The sequence below is a fragment of the Anopheles coluzzii genome, chromosome 2 (assembly GCF_943734685.1).
Source record: "Anopheles coluzzii chromosome 2, AcolN3, whole genome shotgun sequence".
Taxonomy (NCBI): Eukaryota; Metazoa; Arthropoda; class Insecta; order Diptera; family Culicidae; genus Anopheles; species Anopheles coluzzii.
This window is the reverse complement of record NC_064670.1, coordinates 71,728,898-71,749,259: the sequence shown is the minus strand read 5'-3', so window position 1 is coordinate 71,749,259 and position 20,362 is coordinate 71,728,898. Positions and strand designations below refer to the sequence as shown.

Sequence of the window (20,362 nt, the reverse complement as noted above, 5' to 3'; positions counted from 1 at the left end):
AAAGTTTAGAATGCTGAATTGGAAAGAACTTGAATCACTGTGGGCTTGCTATTAAATTACATTCGTTTGTTCGAGAGTTCCATCTTCACTTTAGGATATCTCACTTGTATCCATCTGCAAAATAACACGTACGCTACTCCCCTCTTCCAGTTATAGCTTCAACATTTTTATTTCTTCTTCTTTGCGGCGTAACGCACACTGCAAGGTCATGCTGGCCCTATTCTTTTTCGAGACTTGTTAAATACCACACGCAGCCAGGGTGAGTCACAGTTCTTTTACCAAGGAGGACGATCCATATGAGGTTTGAACCCACGGAGGGCATGTTGTAAAGTCGTGCAGGTTGACGACTGTATCACGGGAACGCCCCCGAACCAAACTAACAAGAAATACTGTATAGACACAACCAGTGATCGAAGGACGAAGTAAAAAAAAACAGGAATTTAGTATGTGCATAACATGTAAAATATTTATTATAAATAGTGTCAATTTAAAAGTATACTGGGAAAGAGATTGCAAAACACGAATACAATTAAACATAATATCGGTTTATTATATCGGCGAGCTACAGAGCTAGTGGACGTATTGGCAAACAGCGTGTCCAGTAAGACCGACCGCCTTCAATCAATTCCCATAGTGTATTTGAACGGGAATGCTGATCTTTTCGTTTTCAATGTAAACCACTATAAAGATCGAGGGCTGTGTACCGCCCACCCCGATCGGTTGGAGGTGCTGCAGAGAAACGTTAACAACAACTTCCTGACCGGGGCGAATGTGGCCCTCGTAGGGAGATAGTCGAAATAGTTGCCTATAGTTGGAGTTTAGCTCAAAGTACTGCACCGTGTAAAAGTTGCTCTTTATCACAAACTGCTTAGTCCTCTCGGTGGACGGTTGAAATTCGAGCATCGTCGGTCGCACGGACCACGATTCGCCGCTGTCACGCCGGTGCATACCCACCAAACCGCTTGCACTGGCGGCTAGGGCTGAACCAGTGCTCTGACCGTAATGCTGGGCGCCATTGCCTCCAGGCCCAGGCAAGGCGGGTGAAATCATATCCTCCGCGAACCTAGGCGAAGATCCTACCTCCGAGCTGGCATACATCGTCTTGAACAGTGTCGTATTGCCGTCCGCCATCGAGAGATCGAGCATCGTATCATCGAGTGCGCGGTCCACCGTTAGCACCAGCTCATACTCGCGGAAGGTAAGGAATAGTTCGTGAATGGTATCGAACACCTGTTCGCAAAACATATCCAACCCGTCCAGTTCCTCTGCGTCGGAGAACTTAGTGCAGATTGATTCCAGAGCGGCCATCTTTGGGTCGATCAGATTATTCTGTTTCGCGAGAGTAATGTTCTTACATATCCGGTGCCGTGTTGGCTCATCGCCCCACAGGATGTGCAGATTTGTAATTGACAGCACATCGACCTGTTTCTGTAGAATTTTGGCAATCTCTTGCCGCCGTGGTTTGAATACGACCTTGATGTGAGCATAACTGTTCGGCGGAATGATCGTTCGCTGTGGTTGAACGTACACGGCCGTGGCCAGCAGCGCCTGGTCGAGCCCTTTCTTGTCTATGCCGATGCGCGCGAACGCTGGCAAAGAGCCCTTGTTGTACAGCGAAAAGCTCTTTTCCAACGGACGCCCAAGATTGCGCGCACTGCCAAGTTCCAAGAACGGTCCACTCGGACCCTTCTGTATGCCTTCGATTTTAATCGACGCTTCTCCACCATAGCCATACAAGCTCACCACTCGCTGGATGAATACATCGTTCGGAGGATGGAACGAAAGAGCCCCAATGGCCGGACCAATCACTGTGGGACAAAAATCGACCGTAATTGTACGACATTCCTGACTTTGCAGCGTCAACAGACCGCTCTGCTCCGTGCCACATAGTTGAAATCCCGGCCCGACAATGACCGCCTTCACCAGCAACTTTCGATTGGATGTGTTTTTAATTTGCATTGTCTTTTTCTCGCTCTTTCGCAATCTTGTGCTTCCCCAAGATAGTTCGCTATGGGTTGCCTTCAACGGAAGGGTGCCCTCGCCCCTGTTGATCCACTCAGTACTTCCGGAGCACTGCGAAGCCGAACGGGACGGAGCACCGGGTACCCTTAAACTATATTTGTCCGCTATTTCCTCATACTGCTCCGACGGTACGGGTGACCTTTCCGGCCCTGCTTTTGGTGACGAATATGGCGAACGATTTACAGTGCGCGGTTCAGGAGAGAGATGCGTTTTACGAGCAAAGCCTCGGGATACATTCGTTTCTGGCGGTGCCGGTTTCCGTTGATGAGAAATTTTCGGAGTGGGCTGGTATGAACCATTTCTTTGCTCAGTTGCTTTAGAGCCGAGTTGATGATCATTCGAGCTGGCGCTAACTGCTTTCAGTTCGGCTCGGTTTGATGGCGATCTGGAGCGAACCTGCGTCAAATTCGATGGCACGGCCAATTCTTCCCGCTTAGCTCCATCCAGCTCCTGGCGAGTTGTAGAGCTCGATCGACGCTTGCGATTCGGTTTCGCGATCGGACGATCGCCAAAGATGTTTTTCTGGCACGTAGGAGTGTCTTTAATTCGTGGCAACGATGGCAAATCCATGTACTGTTCCGAAAGTTTGGTTGCTGTTGATACGCGGAACGTGTCCACCAGTGCCTGCCTGTTGTTCTTCTCCTGTGCAGGGGTCACCATATCGCCAGGTTCTCTGCTTTGCCATTCCGATTGATTTACAGAAATTTCCGATGCTTTGGGACTGGATGTTTTGGAATGTGGTAACACCGGCATAGTAGAGGATGAGTCGAACATAGACTCCGAAAAACTGAGCGTGTCGGATTGTTGATAGTTTTGCGGCACTCGGATTTGTTGTTTGGAATCACCGTTATGCAGGGACACTCGTGGCTGCTTTTCGTTTGTTCCATACATGGCATCGGAACCCGTAGCTAAATCGCTGAATGATTTTGGCAAAGTCGCTGCTTTTCTTTCCTCCAAGTCAGCAGCTGACAGTTGCTCGGATTTTGTGCGCTGCACATGTTTCAGTTTGTGGATAAAATTGTGTGGCGAGTCTTCTAAATCCATGGAAGCTGCAAAAATGTATTCACATGAAATCACATCAATCAATTTCCGTATTATTAAGAAGTTTTTTTTATTTATTACTTACTTATTGCTTTAGCGATGCACGACACGCTCAAGGAATTTTCTTTGTTGCCTTTTCCGTACTGATCTGCTTTGGACGAATCGCCACAAGCCTTTGAAGGACTGTTGAAATTCTCTGAAAGTAGATGCAATATTTCACTGTTTTCGTTTAGCTTTTTGGGGGTATATTTAGTGTTTGCGTCGATGCCACCATACCTATATCATTAGTTACATCAATCAATGCGAGAGGCCTTCGCTGGGGCGGACTGTAATCGCTAACCATATTTTTTAGATCGTCAGACATTTTGTTGAAGTAGTGTCCCACCGAACAAATGCTACCGTCGTTGTTCATTGTGCTTTCGCTGTAACGTCGCGATATTTCATCTTCTTGGGCAAGGTATCCGGAAAAGCAGGAAAAATCGACGTGATCTTTTAGCTGTGGTTTGCGCACACCCTTCACCGGGCTGACCTGTCGTTGTTTGGCGTTCATTTGGGGAATGTCTGCATTTTCCTGTTCCCATGCCATTTCATCCTCGAGCAACCTTGAGGCCATATGGTCTCCGGATCGGAAACTTGCTTCCTCCATTTGACTCAACTCGTTAATCTTGTCCTTCATCCAGCTGCTATCGAAAGCTGGCTGCGACATTTCCCAAGGATCGTTACTGGGCTGGTTATTTTTTCCGGCCACCGTCGTGGCCTTATCGATTCCCGTGCGGACCCCTGATGGTAACGATGAAAGAGAATCACAGGAAAGTTTGCTCATGTCTGCTGTGCGCGGCAAGCTTAAATTCGCCAGTTGTTCGCCATCGAAATCGGCATGTACACTGGCGGCCGTTTCGCGTAGCGATTGTCCCATACATCTGATGTTATCGGCAAAGCTGGAGGCGAGTATTTCTTCGATACCAGCAGAAAGGAATTTGCTTGGATTCGATTTACCAAAAGCCAGCGATTGCTGTTGGCTCATGGTGGAACGAGCCGTGATTTCCTTGGGCTCAAAAGTGAACTTCCTCGGCGTGGTTGCCATATGGATAGTTTTCTCTTCCTCGAGTTCCGTTATATTGAGAGATTTTTGCTGCGGAGATGACACATTACTCGTTGACGATGTTTGCATCGTAGAGTTGGCGCCCGTATTGGTTCCGGGGTGATGGCGCTCCTGCAGCTGACGCACAGTTTGTGGGCTAATATCGTTAGCTTTGCGTATTGCTTGGGCAGCTAATAAACGTTGACGCTGGAAGATACGTGAAATGCAAAAAAAAATCGTGTCAAGATCGCAACCGCCAAACAAAGAAATGGCTTGAACCACATTCGTTAACTGCTAACAATGAAATGTACCTTCAGCGCGTCGGAAACGGTGGTCGCTCGATCCATTTGAAATAGAGTGAACAATTTCAATACTTCATTAAATATACTTTTCTAGCGTATTGTTCAACAACTTAAAACAAGCTACAATCACTATTTATATCTGTAAATTCGAGCACAAAATCTGCCGACGACGGTCTGGCAAAAACAAGCTTACCCAAATGACAATGGCGACCGTTGTCCATGAAATTGTTTGAAAAGCAAACTGTCATTTTACGCGCTCCCGCAGCCAGTGTGGCCAGATTGTTTTGGCGGTTTTCGGTAGGCGCATCAAAATTTTATCGGTAGTTTTCGGTAGGTTAAAACTCAAAACTTAACTCGAGTTGACAGAAGTGAAAGCGAAAGAAGTGTTAAGCGTGATGGTGGGGGGAGGGGGTGTTCTAATGCGCAAAATTTAAGTTCCATTTCAAAAGAATATGCATCCTTTACTTAGGATATGGATTAGATTTGGTTCAGCGGTTACACAAATGAAGGTCTTTCTGAAGTGTTGATCTGAAAATGGTACTAGGAATTCTAAACCAAAGAATAACTAAGATGCTCATTCTTTTTTCTCAGTGGTGGCAAGTTCTTTTTCTTGGGGCTCCACGCGACCGTTTTGGGCCACTGCAGTGCTCCATTGGATACGATTTTACCGTACGTGCTGTCATTTGATTTTCGCTGGATTATTTAGATTGATTTAATTTTTTGGCTGAGTTTTGTAGTTCAATGATTAAAAAATTGAGATTTTTTCCTTCAAACCCAAATATATATACATCGGTATTTCTGGTCACTTTGCCCACAGGGCAACCCAAGCGGAAATTTTCGGACGATAACTCATACACTCTCATAATTTGACAAGCAATATATGATTGTATGTGTGGTTCTTCCATTGGTAACATTTCGCTCTCCAAGCCAAGCGTTGAAGCAGGTTATGTGTATTTCTTTTTGTGTATTACGTTTAGTTTGCATCAGTTGTGTTCTTTCGTATCGTATCATTCATATAAATACCAACAATTTAAAAACTATTTAACCTCAAAATGTGTAACTCTAGACGTGCAATGAAGATAGCAAATATGCCATTGCACGCTGTTGTGGTTATGTGCCGAAAAAAGTCTGAATCTCGTACACTGTTTCGTTTGTCAAATCGTGCACGAAATATCAATCAAAAAAACAGCCGAAAAGTGACATTTTCACTCGTTTGGGAAGGCGAGCTTTTGGCGGCCACCGTCGCAAAACCGTCGCAAAACGTCAAAACCGGCGTCGCATGTACTGCAAACCGACGTCGCCAGCGAGCGAAACTCGCAACGATTTCGAGGCGCTGGCGACGGTCGTTTTTGACGTTTTGCGACGGTTATTGACCTTTCGAGCGAGCTTTTGCCCTGCGGTCCAGTGTGACCAGATTATATTGGCAGATTTCGGCAGGAGCACTGTTAACAACGCAACCGTTTAACCGTCTTGTGTACGACCAAAAAACTTTACGTAATCGTCAAGGTGGAATGTATAATGAGGTGTAGTTATAGCGCTTTTGGCGATCCCCCCCCTGGGCTCCGATTTTGACAGATGGTTTTCCGCTTGTATATGTATTGATGGATTATTTACGTTTTGCATGGTCAATATTTGGTGGAGATCAATTTGGGTGAATATTTTAGTTTATTAGAACACAGTCCGTGATTTAAAATGGAAATTTTCCTTCGAGAACTTGAAGCGTTCGCCAAAAGCGGAAAACTAACTGTCAGTTTTCTTCGTCAATTCTTCTTCCACCTAGCTGTCAAAACGGGCTTATAACTTGACCTGATATCTTTACGGTCCTTGGTAATCGTACAACCGCATACCCGGGTAGGCCATACAATTTGTATGGAAGAATGATGTTTTTTGTGATTAAAAGAGTATATCTTTTGAATTTGTTGTAAGATTTGAATGAAAACTGTCTTATAGGTTCATAATAATGTTTTATAACATATCGGTGTAAAATTAGAATTTTAAAAATCCTATCAATATTTTTTTTTATCAAAAATGTGCAGTAAGGCACGTGTATGTGCTCCATCGCATGCGATTTTATTGTACGTGCTGTCAAACGCTTTTTCGTATAATATTGCGATTATTGGGATGATTTTAATAATAAAACGATTATGAAAAATTAAGTTGAGATTGTTCCTACAAAACACCACACATTTAGTTTGACAGATAAAATCGGATGCGGCGTCCGACGAAATCAAAAATTTTTGATTCCGTCGTACGACGAAATCGCACGTCCGACGTTATCTGTCAAATCTCATATAAAATTTTGACAGGCCTTCCGATAAAATCGCATCCGATGGAGCACAGACACGAGCCTAACTCCAACACCCCAACCGGCATTGCCGCATGTTTTAAGTGGATGAATAGTCTTTTTCTAAGTTTTACTTACGTTTCTTTCAAAAGTTATACACATTTTTCAATTGTTTTGCTTGTTGTATAAACATATATGTTGACGATCTATAAAATATACTCATCTGTGTTGTGTACAGAAACAGTGCAGTGTAACCGCTAATGTGATATTAGTTTTAAATGCTGTGGAATACCAGTTTTGTTTCGGTTGAGGAGTTCAATATATTTAATGTATCTGTTTCGGAGTTCAGGAAGCGACTAGCGCTGTACATTTATACATGAGTTCAATGAGAGGTACGCTCACCTCGCGTAAATTGACAGCAACGTCAGGTTGCGTCATTTGTACTACTGACGGACATTGTATATCCCAACAACCGCGACTCGATGCTGTCGTGGAACTGACAGCATCCGACGTCCGAATGGCCGTTAAGGGCTTCGGGAGCGATCGGGCTACCGAGGGTTCGCACTCGATCATAGGCTGCGACCCGACACACACAACACCCAAGCGCCACAGATTAAGCTTAAACGACTGGAAAATTGAATATCCATGGAAAAAAAATGAAAGCTCCACAGCTTCATTGGTTTGATCAATAGATGGCGTATTACAACTCATCATTATATTGCTATCCTTTTCTTGCAATGTGTTTCGACAAGTTTCATCTTACCATGACCTATATAGCCTTATAACTTTCTGAGCAAAAATCTATATGAATGGTCGTGTGATCAGATACGTGGGTATCAACACCAACTACCATTACTCAAATCTCACTTGCTTCAATGCTGGTGGTTTCCATTGGAGTTTAGTATTTAAACAATCGTATCGCCGTTCTAGTTTTAGCGATGCATAACTTCAATGCGAAACCATACAAGAGTACAGAGGAAATGAGAAAGCTCTCCTCCAAGCGAGGAAGCTCCGCTGGTTGGGAATCCCACAAACAGATAGCGCCACCAGCTTTTTTGCTATTTTTAGAATGCATGAGTCGTTTGCCGTCTGCTAAACGAAGTCTTTCTATATTCCGTTTAGGTAGAGAACTTGAGTCGTTTAGAAGCCGTTTAGTGGTCGTTTAGTGGATTTGTGGCACTTGGGACAGCTTCATTGGTTTGATCAATAGATGGCGTATTACAACTCATCATTATATTGCTATCCTTTTCTTGCAATGTGTTTCGACAAGTTTCATCTTATCATGACCTATATAGCCTTCTAACTTTCCGAGCAAAAATCTCTATGAATGGTCGTGTGGTCAGATACGCGGGTATCAACACCAGCGACCATTTCTCAAATCTCACTTGCTTCAGTGCTGGTGGTTTCCATTGGAGTTTAGTATTTAAACAATCGTATCGCCGTTCTAGTTCTAGCGATGCATAACTTCAATGCGAAACCATACAACAGTACAGAGGAAATGAGAAAGCTCTCCTCCAAGCGAGGAAGCTCAAGTGGTTGGGTATCCCACAAACAGATGGCGCCACCAGCTTTTTTGCTATTTTTAGAATGCATGAGTCGTTTGCCGTCTGCTAAACGAAGTCTTTCTATATTCCGTTTAGGTAGAGTGCTTGAGTCGTTTAGAAGCCGTTTAGTGGTCGTTTAGTGGATTTGTGGCACTTGGGAAGTAACAAATGTGGTTAACAATCCTTGAAATAGCATCCCAAGCGCCACAGATTAAGCTTAAACGACTGAAAAATCAAATATCTGTGATTTTCGGTAGGATAAATGGAAAATCGGTAGTTTTAGGGCGGTCATCTGTGAATCGGTATGCATATAAAAAATCGGTAGGAATACAGATAAATCGGTATTTCTGGTCACTCTGATCGCAGCTGAACCTTTGACAGCGAATGTTTCGAGCGTCGTGGTTTGCAGACGAATCCTTGTTGATAGCAATTTTCGTTCTTATACAATATATTTGTGCTTTATAAACAACCGTTCTCAATAATTTAGCACGCACCATAACGGTATTGCGTAAAAGTAGTGAATGGTCTGAGCGGGGGCTCTTGCACTGCCGAGTGAAAGGCACTGGCCAAGCCGGTGTCAAACAACGTGTCACATTGCCGTGTGGAAGGAGTTAGGTGCATCGTGCGTGTCGCTTATTCGTGGCTGCTGTAGTTGGTGCGGTGATCCTTATTGTGAATTTTTAGCACTCAACTTGTTGAATCGAACCTGTCTCACGTTGGGTCCGTGACCGTAAAAACCTAGGTTAACTGAACTCTCGCGAACGTCTGCAGTACTATGGGAAAGGCAAAGAAAGGGAAGAAGGAAGCAGCGGGTGCCGGTCTCGAGGACAAGTATGTATTTCAACCGAAGACTAGTGAAACTGAACGAAGTAGTCGGAGGGTCATTTTGTTCGGGTTGAGTGATCGGTATTTTTTTTATTTTATTTTAGTGCCAGCGATAACGATGGAGTCCCACAGACGGATATAACGGAAGTAGAGGTGGAAAATAGAAAGAATGATAAGAAATCTAAAAAGGAAAAGAGAGCCAAGAAAGCGGCTGTGGATAGCGACGAGGGTGAAGATGAAGTAACCGAGGTAACGGAACCAGTCAAAAAGACGGCTGTAACGAAGAAGAAGGAAAAGCCAACGACTGAAATGGAGCCAACAGAAGCGAACGATTCGGATGATGGTGGTAAAAGCAACAAGACCAAGGAAGCGAAGAAGAAAAAGTCTGCTAAATCTGGCCCCGTTGGATTTTCCCTGCTTATGATGGACGACGACGATGATGATGATAATGATGATGATGATGACGGAAGGGAGGAAGAGGAGCACGATCGCGAACAAGTGTCTCGCAAAAGCTCGATCGAGGAGGATGTTGGCCCTAAAGAAGGGGGCAAAGGAAAAAAGGGCAAGAAAGAAACTGCCACCAAGATGGAGGAAGAAGAAACCGCACCAAAAGGTGGAAAGAAGAGCAAAAAGAAGAAGAAGAAGGACGAAGAAGACGATGATGAAATCGAACGAATGATGGAGGAACTGGGATTGGAGTATTCTGGTCAGAAGCCTCCTGCTTCGGCGGATAATCCAGTTGCTTCGCAAGATTCTCAGTCCACAGAGAAGCAGAGCAAGAAAAAAGATAAGAAGAAGAAAAAGGACGAAGCAAATGTTGATACGGTAGGTGACGCAACTACGGACGGTCAACCGGAAGTGGATGAAAGCGCACGTGGGAAAGTTACAACAGAAAAAAAGAAGGAAAAATCAAACGCTGGTAAAAAGGAGGAACCTGTTGCACCAGAGCCGGTTAGCGAGAAGCCGGGCAAGAAGAAGGGCAAAAAGACTGATCCTCCGTTGACGGCACCGGCCGAGGAAGGAATTGCCCCGTCCAAGAAGGGTGAGGCATCAAAGGGAGGATCAGCGAAAAAGCCTGAAGAGGATACCCAAAGTGCGGAGGGATCCGCCGAAACGAAAAAGAAAAAGCCCAATAAAGCCGCTCTAGCCCTTATGCAAGAGCGGCTCAAAGCTCTGCGTGAGGAGGAGGAAAGGTTACGTAAAGAGGAGGAAGAAAAACAAAAGCTGGAGGAGCAAGCGGAAGAGTTCCGATTGGAGCAGTTGCGCCTAGAGCAGGAGAAGAAAGAAAAGAAAAAGCAAAAGGAGAAAGAGCGCAAGGAACGACTGAAGGCGGAGGGTAAGCTACTCACTGCGAAACAAAAGCAGAGTCGGGCACGTGCCCAGGCCATGCTGGAGGCGCTTAAAGCACAGGGTATTGGCATTCCCGAAACCACTGGCGAACGTCGACCAAAACCTGGCTCACGCATCCGTCCGAAGAAGAATCAAGACGCAAATAAGGAGGCATCCGATTCAAAGGAAACGACACCTACAGCTGAGGAGTTAAAGGCGAAGGAAGAAGAAAAAGCGAAGGAAAAGGAAGTGAAGGAATCGTGGGATGTGACGGACAGTGAAGGTGAGGAGGAAGAAGTTAAGAAGCCGGCTGGAAAACAGAAGACCGGTGTGGAATTGTCACAACAGCAATCTGTAGAGTCCAAGGAAAGCCGTGGTTCCGACGACGAGGAAGACGACGATGAGGATGAGGAAGGAGAAGATGGTTCCGATGAAGACGATGACGACAGCTCTGACGATGATGATGATTCGGAGGGAGGAGATCAGCACCGAGAAGTTGAAAACATCCGTCAGCGAGCTTTGGATCGCATTGCTAGCCGTACACAGGATGCCGAAAAGAAAAAGACGCTCGACAATTTGCGCGCCGCTGTAGTGTGTGTGCTGGGGCACGTAGATACGGGAAAAACAAAAATTTTGGATAAACTCCGGCGCACGAATGTGCAAGACGGCGAGGCTGGCGGTATCACGCAACAGATTGGTGCCACTAACGTGCCGTCCGAAAACATCAAGGAGCAAACGAGATTTGTGAAAGGCTTTCAGGAGCTGGAGTTCAAGCTGCCCGGTTTGCTGATCATCGATACGCCCGGGCACGAATCTTTCAGCAATTTGCGCTCGCGCGGTTCATCGTTGTGCGACATTGCGATCCTAGTGGTAGATATTATGCACGGGCTGGAGCCGCAAACGATAGAGTCGATCAATTTGCTCAAATCAAAGCGCACGCCATTCGTAGTGGCTCTGAATAAGATCGATCGATTGTATGACTGGAACACGATGCCCCGAAAGGATGTCCGTGACATTCTGAAGGCGCAAGCATCCAATACGCAGCTAGAATTCAATCAACGCACGAAAGAAATCATCGTCCAGTTCGCGGAACAGGGTTTGAATGCCGCTTTGTTCTATGAAAATCCGGATCCAAAAACATACGTTTCTCTCGTACCGACGAGCGCCATCACGGGCGAAGGAATGGGAAATATGCTGTTTTTGATAGTGCAATTCTGCCAGAAGCAGCTGGCCAAACGACTGATGTACAGCGAGGATCTGCAGGCGACCGTGCTAGAAGTGAAGGCGATTCCCGGTCTCGGTACCACGATCGATGCTATTTTGATCAACGGAAAGCTACGCGAAGGAGATACGATGATTTTAGCCGGTACGGAAGGCCCTATCGTGACTCAAATCAAAGCATTGCTTATGCCACAGCCAATGAAGGAACTTCGCGTAAAGAATGCGTACGTCGAGCACAAAGAGATTATGGCGGCACAGGGCGTAAAGATAGCAGCGAAGGAGCTCGAAAAAGCTATTGCCGGACTAAATCTGCAGATAGCACACAAACCTGATGAGGTGGAAATCTTTAGGTATGCTTACAGAGATGCTGCAGAAGACTGTTGCAATAAGTACTAATACGTTATTGTTTTTCAATATTTTAGGGAAATAGTGGCCCGTGACTTAAAATCCGCTCTAAACAGCATCAAGCTTAGCGATAGGGGTGTGTACGTGCAAGCTTCAACACTTGGCTCGCTTGAGGCTTTGTTGGAGTTCTTAAGAACATCTAAAATTCCGGTAAGTACGATGCCGCACTACCTTTTAATCGAGACGCGACGAATAATTGAATGCGTTGCGTTCCCAGTCTCTAAGCGAAACGCGCTATGTGGATCACATACATTTAGGCGCGTTGTCTCTAGGCAGCATGCATGATTTTCTTGTTTGTCTCTTAAGTGATATTCATAAGATAGCTCATATGCGTGCAATATGTTTCATTTTATATGAGATTTGCTACATTTCGACATATTAGCTATGTCAAATCCCATTCAAAATAAGACACATTGCTCGCATATGCGCTTTCGTATGGACATAACCTTATAGTACAGATTTTAATCATATTTAATTGACAGTCATGGTATTGACTGTTTGTGTACCAACAAATGATCATTGTCAGTATAATACTCGTGTTTTCAATAAATTGTGCCCTGATTTTCATGTAGGAATAGTCATTTTTAAAATACTGTGTAAATCAGATAGTATTTTTGAAAGCTTTAATCAATCTTCTTGTTTTGTATGTGTGTATGTTTTGGCTCCAAAACGCTTCTGATTATTGATCCGCCCGGATCCGTTTGGAATTGTCAGAGCTGTCCGGAGGCGTTCATAGTCGAACGGAGCCTTCTAAAGCCGTCCGGAGTCGTTCGGAGCCGTTGCACAGTGGTTCCACTTAGAGCCATGGGCGGACATTGATTATGATTTGGTTTCAGTTTTCTCGATGTTCATGTATCGTTTGCCTATTTTTATTTTTTGGGTGATTTTTCAGTGTGTTCTGCCATGTTGGACATCCAGATGACGCCATTGTATCAAAACTTTGAAACGAAATGTGCAGTAAAATATTAGTTGGTATTTAACATTCGAATGAGCAAAATAAGTGTGTATGAAAGATATTCGTGGAAAAATCAATTCCATCAACTCTTTTTTACTTTACCACACATACATAGCTAGCAAAGGAGGATGAAAACGGGGAAACTTTGTTTTTATTTAAATGCTTACAACTTCAAAAGGGATAGCTCAAGAAGAGCAGTCATGTTCAGAAAATATTCAGAGGATTTAAAATAAACAAATATCCGTTCAGTAAATCCACTTATATTTCGATGTAAAATTATGATCGTTAAAATTTTAGGAACAATCGTTTCCTTCCGGAGCCTTCCGTAATAAAACGAACAACTTACCGCTTCTTTGTTTTACATGCAAGTTTGGCAGCTACAATAATAGATTATTTATACATCTATTGCACTCTCCGAACATATTGGAATTCATTGGAATATTAAATAATTATTACAAACTTGCTATATGTATCACTTAACCGGATAGTCAGTCTTTGTTTGTTTTTGTTGTAAGAGAAAGGAAGAGATTCAAACTAAAGATCGACTTCACAAATAAGTATCGTTAGTATTAAAATGTAAAACGAAATTTCATTTCAAAAGCATTTGAAGCGCTAGACAGCTCGGATATTTATATCTCAATATGTATGTTTCCATGTATGCATAGAGCACAAGTCCAGCGTTACAGATATATGATCCCATTTAGTTCATATAAAAAGGAGTGTCTTTTTGTCTGCTTGGTATGAGTTTGGCTGCGAAGGGTAGATATTTATTTTGTATCCAGTGTTGGCGTAATTGTTGACCCACGCGATGCTCGCGTGTGCCATGGAAGACGATGAAGGACAGCTTCTCTAATCCAATAGTCGAATTCGGTTGGAGGTTGTTTCTACATCGTTGTGTCACATTCCTAACTAGGTGGGCGAACTTGTATTGGAAGCCGCTAGCAGCAGAGACTTTGCAAATGAGAATGGTGTGGCAGTGGTGGGTGCGAAAAAAAAGTCAAGTAAGGTTTCTGTGGTGGTCATATCATATTATATATGCGTCATGTAAGCAGTTTCACTGAGCGGCAATAATTTGCTCATATAACGCGAATTGTACGAACGTCATTTGGATCAATCCTCGTATAGTTCCTCGCAACAGGCAATATACGAGTATCGACCGCGTAAAATAATCAAACTGGCCATTATGACAAGAGATCAACTTATTGGTAAAAAACGCGTGGTGAAGGCTAATTAGTATGATGGTTTCTAGTATGTGTTTGGTGTTTGAACATTAATTTATTTTGCTTATAGTAAAGACAAATCTCATCTTAATGTAATGCATTAGGATAATATTAGAAATACGGCACAATACAAAGCGATTTATGTATGATTTTGTGCCGGTCTGGCGGTACAGTCGTCAACTCGTACGACTTAACTACATGGCCGTCATGGGCTCAAGCCCCGAATGGACCGTATGGACCCGTACGTAGGACTGGCTATTCTGCTATGGGTAAATGAATAGGTCACTGAAAGCCAAGCCCACTAGTGGTTTAGGCAGGCTTAGACCGACAACGGTTGTTGTGCCAAAGAAGAATCTCTGGAAAGTAATGAAAAATGTTATTTGGAAGAATCGGCCCAAATAGGGCGTATTGCTAAGACCATCGAATTTATTATCATGTTAAATAATCATTATCAAAATTAAAGCTTTCAATTTGTACCAAAAACATAACTCTCTTTTTTGTATGACATTTGTATAAATATGAAATATTGTTATTAGAAAACCAGTAACCAATTAGAACATAGGAATGTACCTCTAATGCAATAAAATACTGCAGTAAAATTATGTTGAAGGGAAACTAATGTACAATGGCCCAATAAATTGATGTTACAGTTGCTTTTGAGCAGTACTGTAAGATAACTTGTACGAACTTTAATGCTGCATTTATTCTAGCAGCGTAATTTTTATGAGAGAATTGTGTTGTCGCTGCTGTTCCTAATAAATTTAAAGATCAATGCATACAATCAAAAATAGGTTTTAAAACCTATGGGTTTGTTCTTTGTTCTTACCGATCTATTATTGAAAAACTATGATACGAACAAATGTAATATCTTGAAAGATAGTGTAAGAAGAGGATTATGCGTTAATTCCATTAATTTAATTCCGTATATTTTCCAAAATTCCTCACACAACAAAATGTGGTCAGACCGTATCACTTTCTGGCCGTCATGGGTTCAAGCCTAGTAGGGAATGAGTCCCTCGTAGCACGTAGGACTGAATGACCTGAGGGTAAATCAATAAGTCGCCGATAGTCAAGCCCAGGCAGGCCTAGACAAAATTGGTGATTGGTGCGTCAAATAAGAAGAAGAAGAATCTGGCGAGGTCTATCGTTATGAAAAAAAACTAAGCCTTATGAAGAGCTACATTTGTCCATGTGGACCATTTTTTCGGTCTTAAAATATTGTTTACCATGTTTGCCGAAAACAAAACAGATAAAAAACAATATTTCAAAACACATCACAAAGAGCACAACCATCCCATACAAATGCAGTTTACATTTGAACGAATTATAGTATGGTCAAAAAATAAATGCGAAAAAAATAAACTTTGTTATTCATTCATTCACTACTGCAACGCAAACGTAAAACAGTAATGCCACTATTCTTATGTTTCTTTGTTTGCTAACATATTAAAATTCTATAAATAATGTTGCAATGTGCGTAAAGTGTGATGGAAGACAATTTGTCCATGCCAATTCGTTGTGGCTATCGATGAAGATACATCGATTATGGCAATTACTGTTGAATCTTTGTTGCAAGGGATATGTTAAATCGTTATACTCAGTTCAACATTACAATGAGCGCGTCTTGAAGACATGATCGGTTGCTCGAGAGATAGTTTGGTCATGTCATACCTCAAAACCCACACTAGCAAGTGTTGAATATCATGATAGGAGAAGGGCTACCACTCTTCTAAATGACATATCGTCGGATGATTGCTTTTATGGTTTTGTTTCCTTAACTTTAAATGATCTATGCTAAACTTATATTAAAAAAAGTAGCTAATTAACTGCAGTGCCCGTTAGCGGGTGCCTTTTTATTTAAAATAAATGTGATTTTTCTGATTGTGAATATGCACTTGTTGACTGCGTATCTCATCTTAATGTATCTTATGTATTGACTATCGTTTCAAGACTTTGTGGTCAGGTGGTGTTAATTTCCGTAGAAGCTTGATGGTAGAAAAATGTTGTAGCTTTGAAAGTCGTTTGTCCGTAAGGGGGAACCCACCTGTCACCCTCTTGGGTGTGGGAGATCGTGATCGTAACTCGAGACATATCAATCACACCCAAGCGCGATCCTAAAGTTGCGTCCGTGCGGTTTGCTCTTTTTCAGATATGGTGGGATCGGCGTATCGGTTGCTATACTGCTGCCACTGGCAGCCTGAGCACACGTAATAGTCGAGTGGGAGTTGAAGGTGTACCACGGAATAAAAGCAACTGGTGTGCAATCTCCATACAGACCTAGGAGTGACATTCACAGAACCGTCAATTGTGTTTGTGCGTTTTTTTTAACACGATCCGAGATGCCAAAGTTATGCATCGTTTGCATGGGCGGTAAGAGGTGACAGATCACGATGCACACCTTCAGAGAATTACAATTCCTAACGTGTTCTCGAGAAATCGCGAAGGAGGCCATCATCGGTGCTGTCATTTACCGCAGATTACTCAAAAGCGGTGCGTAGGAGAATAACGAACTTAGCCGGTTTGAATGTGACCGTCTAGTAGGAGCGTTTAATTTCCATGCGAGGCGAAAAGCCCCAGATTGGACCGTACCAATCCCAACAGGAAATATTAGCACTAAAGTTGTTTGGGCATTGTAAATGTAAATGTAGAAGTTTAAATATCCCACGTGTGTTTAAATATTCTCTCAAACGGAATCTTATCAAATCAAACAATTCTTCTAGATTTGTGGTTACTCTTCTCTTTTTGTCTTCTTTTTTCCACACCGAAAAATCCACCTGTCATCTCAAGCAACACGGTTCTGGACACTGCTTCATGTAGGTCAAAAGACCACACATCGGTTGTAGTGTCTAAAGTGTGAGTGAGTTATGCGAAACCCGTGTTAAACCGGATACCTTTATATAACTGTTGCCCAAGTATGATTCCCCGGTTGTCATTATTGTCGACAAAGTGATTTTTGTCCAAAGTCATTTTGAACCGCCGACCAACTAGTGAAACACAAGACAACTAGTCGTCACGGCGGCTGTACTTGGTTGCATGATCGCCACAGTTGTTGCAACTCGCTGCTATCTTTAGTGTCCGTGGGATGCCAGGAACGCTGTTGGAAGAAATATGAATGAAAGTAATTGGATACAGCGGCGGGGGCATACACGCTTACCATGACATCCATGCCGCGTCTATCTTTGTGTATGTGTGAGTTGATGTTGGTGTGTGTGTGTGTGTTTTTTTTTCTAGCAGCCCCCTAAAAGACCGTATCGTATGGTTTGTCGCGCTCAACATGGCAAATGGCTGTTAGGTAGCTCTGCTGCTATTGAAACTGCGAGCGAGATTGTGAATGGATCGATGGCTTTTGCGACTGTGGTGGTGTCTAATGAATGAGCGAGGGAAATAGAAAGGGCGCACCACCACAACAACCACCAACCGCATCGATTCATGAATGAAATGAAATGTCTCGGCAAAGGGGAGGCAACGGAACGACGGTATCGGTTCCACTGGCGACAGCCGTACAAGCTTGAAGCTGAAAGCTCTTCTACATTCACCCACCAATAGTCGGGCAAATAATTTCACCTACATAAATATGTCCTTGCTGTACGTTGGGAGTTTTTTTTTCTTCTTCGATGTCATCTACGAACGAGTTGGTGTTGTAAGTTATCAACGCAGAATCAACTTCATCATCAAACACGAAAGCGAAATTTAAACAGTGTGTAACATGGCTTTGCTGTTATAGAATAATATGTTGAAACTATATACATGTATAGTTAAGTTTTCGCATGCAAAGCCATTCATATTATGGTTTGTGCAGAGTGTTTTTATAATCTGCTTTTACGCATTGCTTTTGCACTATGCCGGGCGTGCTACAACATTAAACATTAGTTGTGGAAATCGAGAGAGCTTTGCGTTGTATAAACTATAGCAACTCAATGGCTTCATTTTATATATTTTATGATTGTGATTTATGGTTAAAAAATGGCAATTTTCTTAGAATTGAATGGTGCAGATGCGTGCTCTAAAAGTAGATCAATTCGTTGATGCAACTCTGTCTACTTTGCAATACATTATATGTTTGTTCACCATGAAACATTAGTAGCATATCAGTAGGTTATAGCAGCAGCACCGCTGGGAAACAACGCGCACTGTATTGCGTGTCTGCGCAGTGCACCGTAACCGTGTCTTGGCTACCCACCCAACCCAATCTCTACGTCTTGTCTTCGTTCGCGCCCTCTCCGCCATTGAGCACCATCGTCATTCACTCCTTGCGCACTGGTTCGTTCCCCGAACATGTAGTTATGAATGGGCTTGTGCATGAATGAAGGAACGAGTTAGCTCGTGAATGAGTACCTTGTCCGAGACGTGCGTATGAGAAAAGGAAATTCCCCCTGCGTTCCGTGTCTTTTAATGGCGATAGCTCAATTTTTCTTCGCGTAATCACTGCCATGACTTTTACCTACCACCGTCAACATCGCCAGAGATATTGAATAGTGACTTTTCATTCACAGAGGTGGTGGTGGTGGTGATGTTATCGAAAAAATACATATCGAATCAAAGAGAGAGCGAGCGAAGCATATAAAGTATGCAGAGAAAAACAAGAGTGAAGTACTTTTGTTAAATAAGTTTGTACAACAAGAGGGTAATACTTTCAAGGCGGCCCGAATTCGTTGCGTAGTATGGTGTTGTTGGTGGTTTGTAAAGAGGATGAAAATAAACACAACAACAAAATATCTTATGTACTTTTTTAGCGATTTCGATCATTTTACGCCTATGCTTTTTCGCTTTGTGCATCCGTGCGAGACACGACGTGTTGGCTCGCTTGAATTTAAAGTATTTTCGTTTCCGACGTTCAGAGTTCTTTTTGTGCGAGAGCGGCTCCTTGTTTGATTGCTATTTCCAAGTGTTGGTGGGCTGCGGGTTATTCACTGTTTTTTTTTTTTGTTTTTTTTTGTGCCATGCGCTACGAAAACCCTCTTCCAGACCTCTTCCTGTTTCTTCATCCGCGCATTTTAGTCAATGGCTGTATTTAGCTGACAAAAAAAACACACACACACACACACACACAGCAAACAACGTTACGGTCCGGTAGCGCGAAGAAGAAGTGTTATGGGTGGTGGTGTTCGGTTGTATTTTCACGATCATGATCTCTCGTCATGAGCACGTTCTAGCGTGTATCCGGTTTCCTTATTATGAGAGTTATGGGAATTTTATGAAATCCGTAAGAGGAAATTTGAATTAGCGTTACATCCTCCTCCTGAATAATTCAGACTTATATTGTTTATTCTTGAGTTGTGTCATATTCTGATTGGACCTCCAGTCCGCCTTCAAACTTTTTCTGTGTGATGTGTAGAGAGAGAGAGAGAGGAATAGAGTGGTATAGCTTAGTAGACTGAATATACTTGCATTTTAATGTATATATTGATACATTGCCAACAGCATGATGTTCGCGTAGCTGAGTATAAAATACTGTGTTTTTTAATCGTTAGCCCTTTTGTCACAGACGACTACATTAGTCAACAGGCAAGATTCACCGTGATCTTAATGACCTTCGCACGATAATTGTTAGAAGTATTGCATTATTCTCATAGCTTTGAGTGGAAAGTCAATTGGGTTTCCAATCGACGATCGTAAATATGAGGTCGCAGATACTTGTACAAATTAATTGTATTGTTAAAATGTTATATTAAAAATTTCATCGCAGAGCTAAACTTCTGTAGGACTTTGTGGCTATAAAGTAGATTGATGTTATAACTGGCAATCATTCTTTTTCACGATATATATTAGCTCTGTATTGCATAAATTTGATAGTTTCCTAAGTACACAATATGAACTCTGATTACCATGTCGTTTCCCGAGCACGCTTGGCTTAATCAAGGTCACAATTGTGGGAAAGTGGCTTTTGTGGTCCCAGTTCGTGGCTTGTGGCACATTATTTCCCGTGGCTATTTATAACATTGAATTTTTAATTGTAGTATAATATGATTAGTACATGTACGTAAGAATGAATTTAGTTTTATGTGATATAACTTATTTACTAGAAAATTGGGACAATGAGTTAATATAGTATAGTTACGGTTGAACGTTTCGATAAATAGATAAATAAAGAAATAAATAAATAAATCTTTCTGAATAGTTTTCTTCGTTGAAA

General features: G+C 42.7%; 2 protein-coding genes across 2 annotated transcripts in view; one reads left to right on the top strand and one right to left on the bottom strand.

Moving 5' to 3' along the window:
- Positions 1-439: 439 nt before the first annotated feature.
- Positions 440-4,749, bottom strand: LOC120952140 (uncharacterized). The gene is made up of 4 exons (XM_040371309.2): positions 4,456-4,749; positions 3,340-4,351; positions 3,149-3,259; positions 440-3,071 (listed from the first exon to the last, which is right to left on the bottom strand). Exons 1-4 carry the CDS (start codon positions 4,489-4,491, stop codon positions 622-624), a joined length of 3,609 nt encoding a protein of 1,202 aa, XP_040227243.2. The 5' UTR covers positions 4,492-4,749; the 3' UTR covers positions 440-621.
- A 3,880-nt stretch (positions 4,750-8,629) lies between these two features.
- LOC120948694 (eukaryotic translation initiation factor 5B) overlaps positions 8,630-20,362 on the top strand; it is a 31,305-nt gene continuing 19,572 nt past the window's right edge. Inside the window, exons 1-3 of the mRNA XM_040365317.2 lie at positions 8,630-9,105; positions 9,204-11,999; positions 12,072-12,204. Of these exons, the coding sequence (XP_040221251.2) occupies positions 9,050-9,105; positions 9,204-11,999; positions 12,072-12,204 (2,985 nt within the window). The 5' untranslated portion in view covers positions 8,630-9,049. The remainder of the gene's footprint in view (positions 9,106-9,203; positions 12,000-12,071; positions 12,205-20,362) is intronic.

Coding starts and splice junctions, on each gene's coding strand:
- LOC120952140 (XM_040371309.2), bottom strand. CDS start 4,491: ATGGATCGAGCGACCACCGTTTCCGACGCGCTGAAG. Junction 4,352..4,455: donor CCGTTTCCGACGCGCTGAAG/GTACATTTCATT, acceptor CGTATCTTCCAG/CGTCAACGTTTATTAGCTGC. Junction 3,260..3,339: donor TGATGTAACTAATGATATAG/GTATGGTGGCAT, acceptor ATCTACTTTCAG/AGAATTTCAACAGTCCTTCA.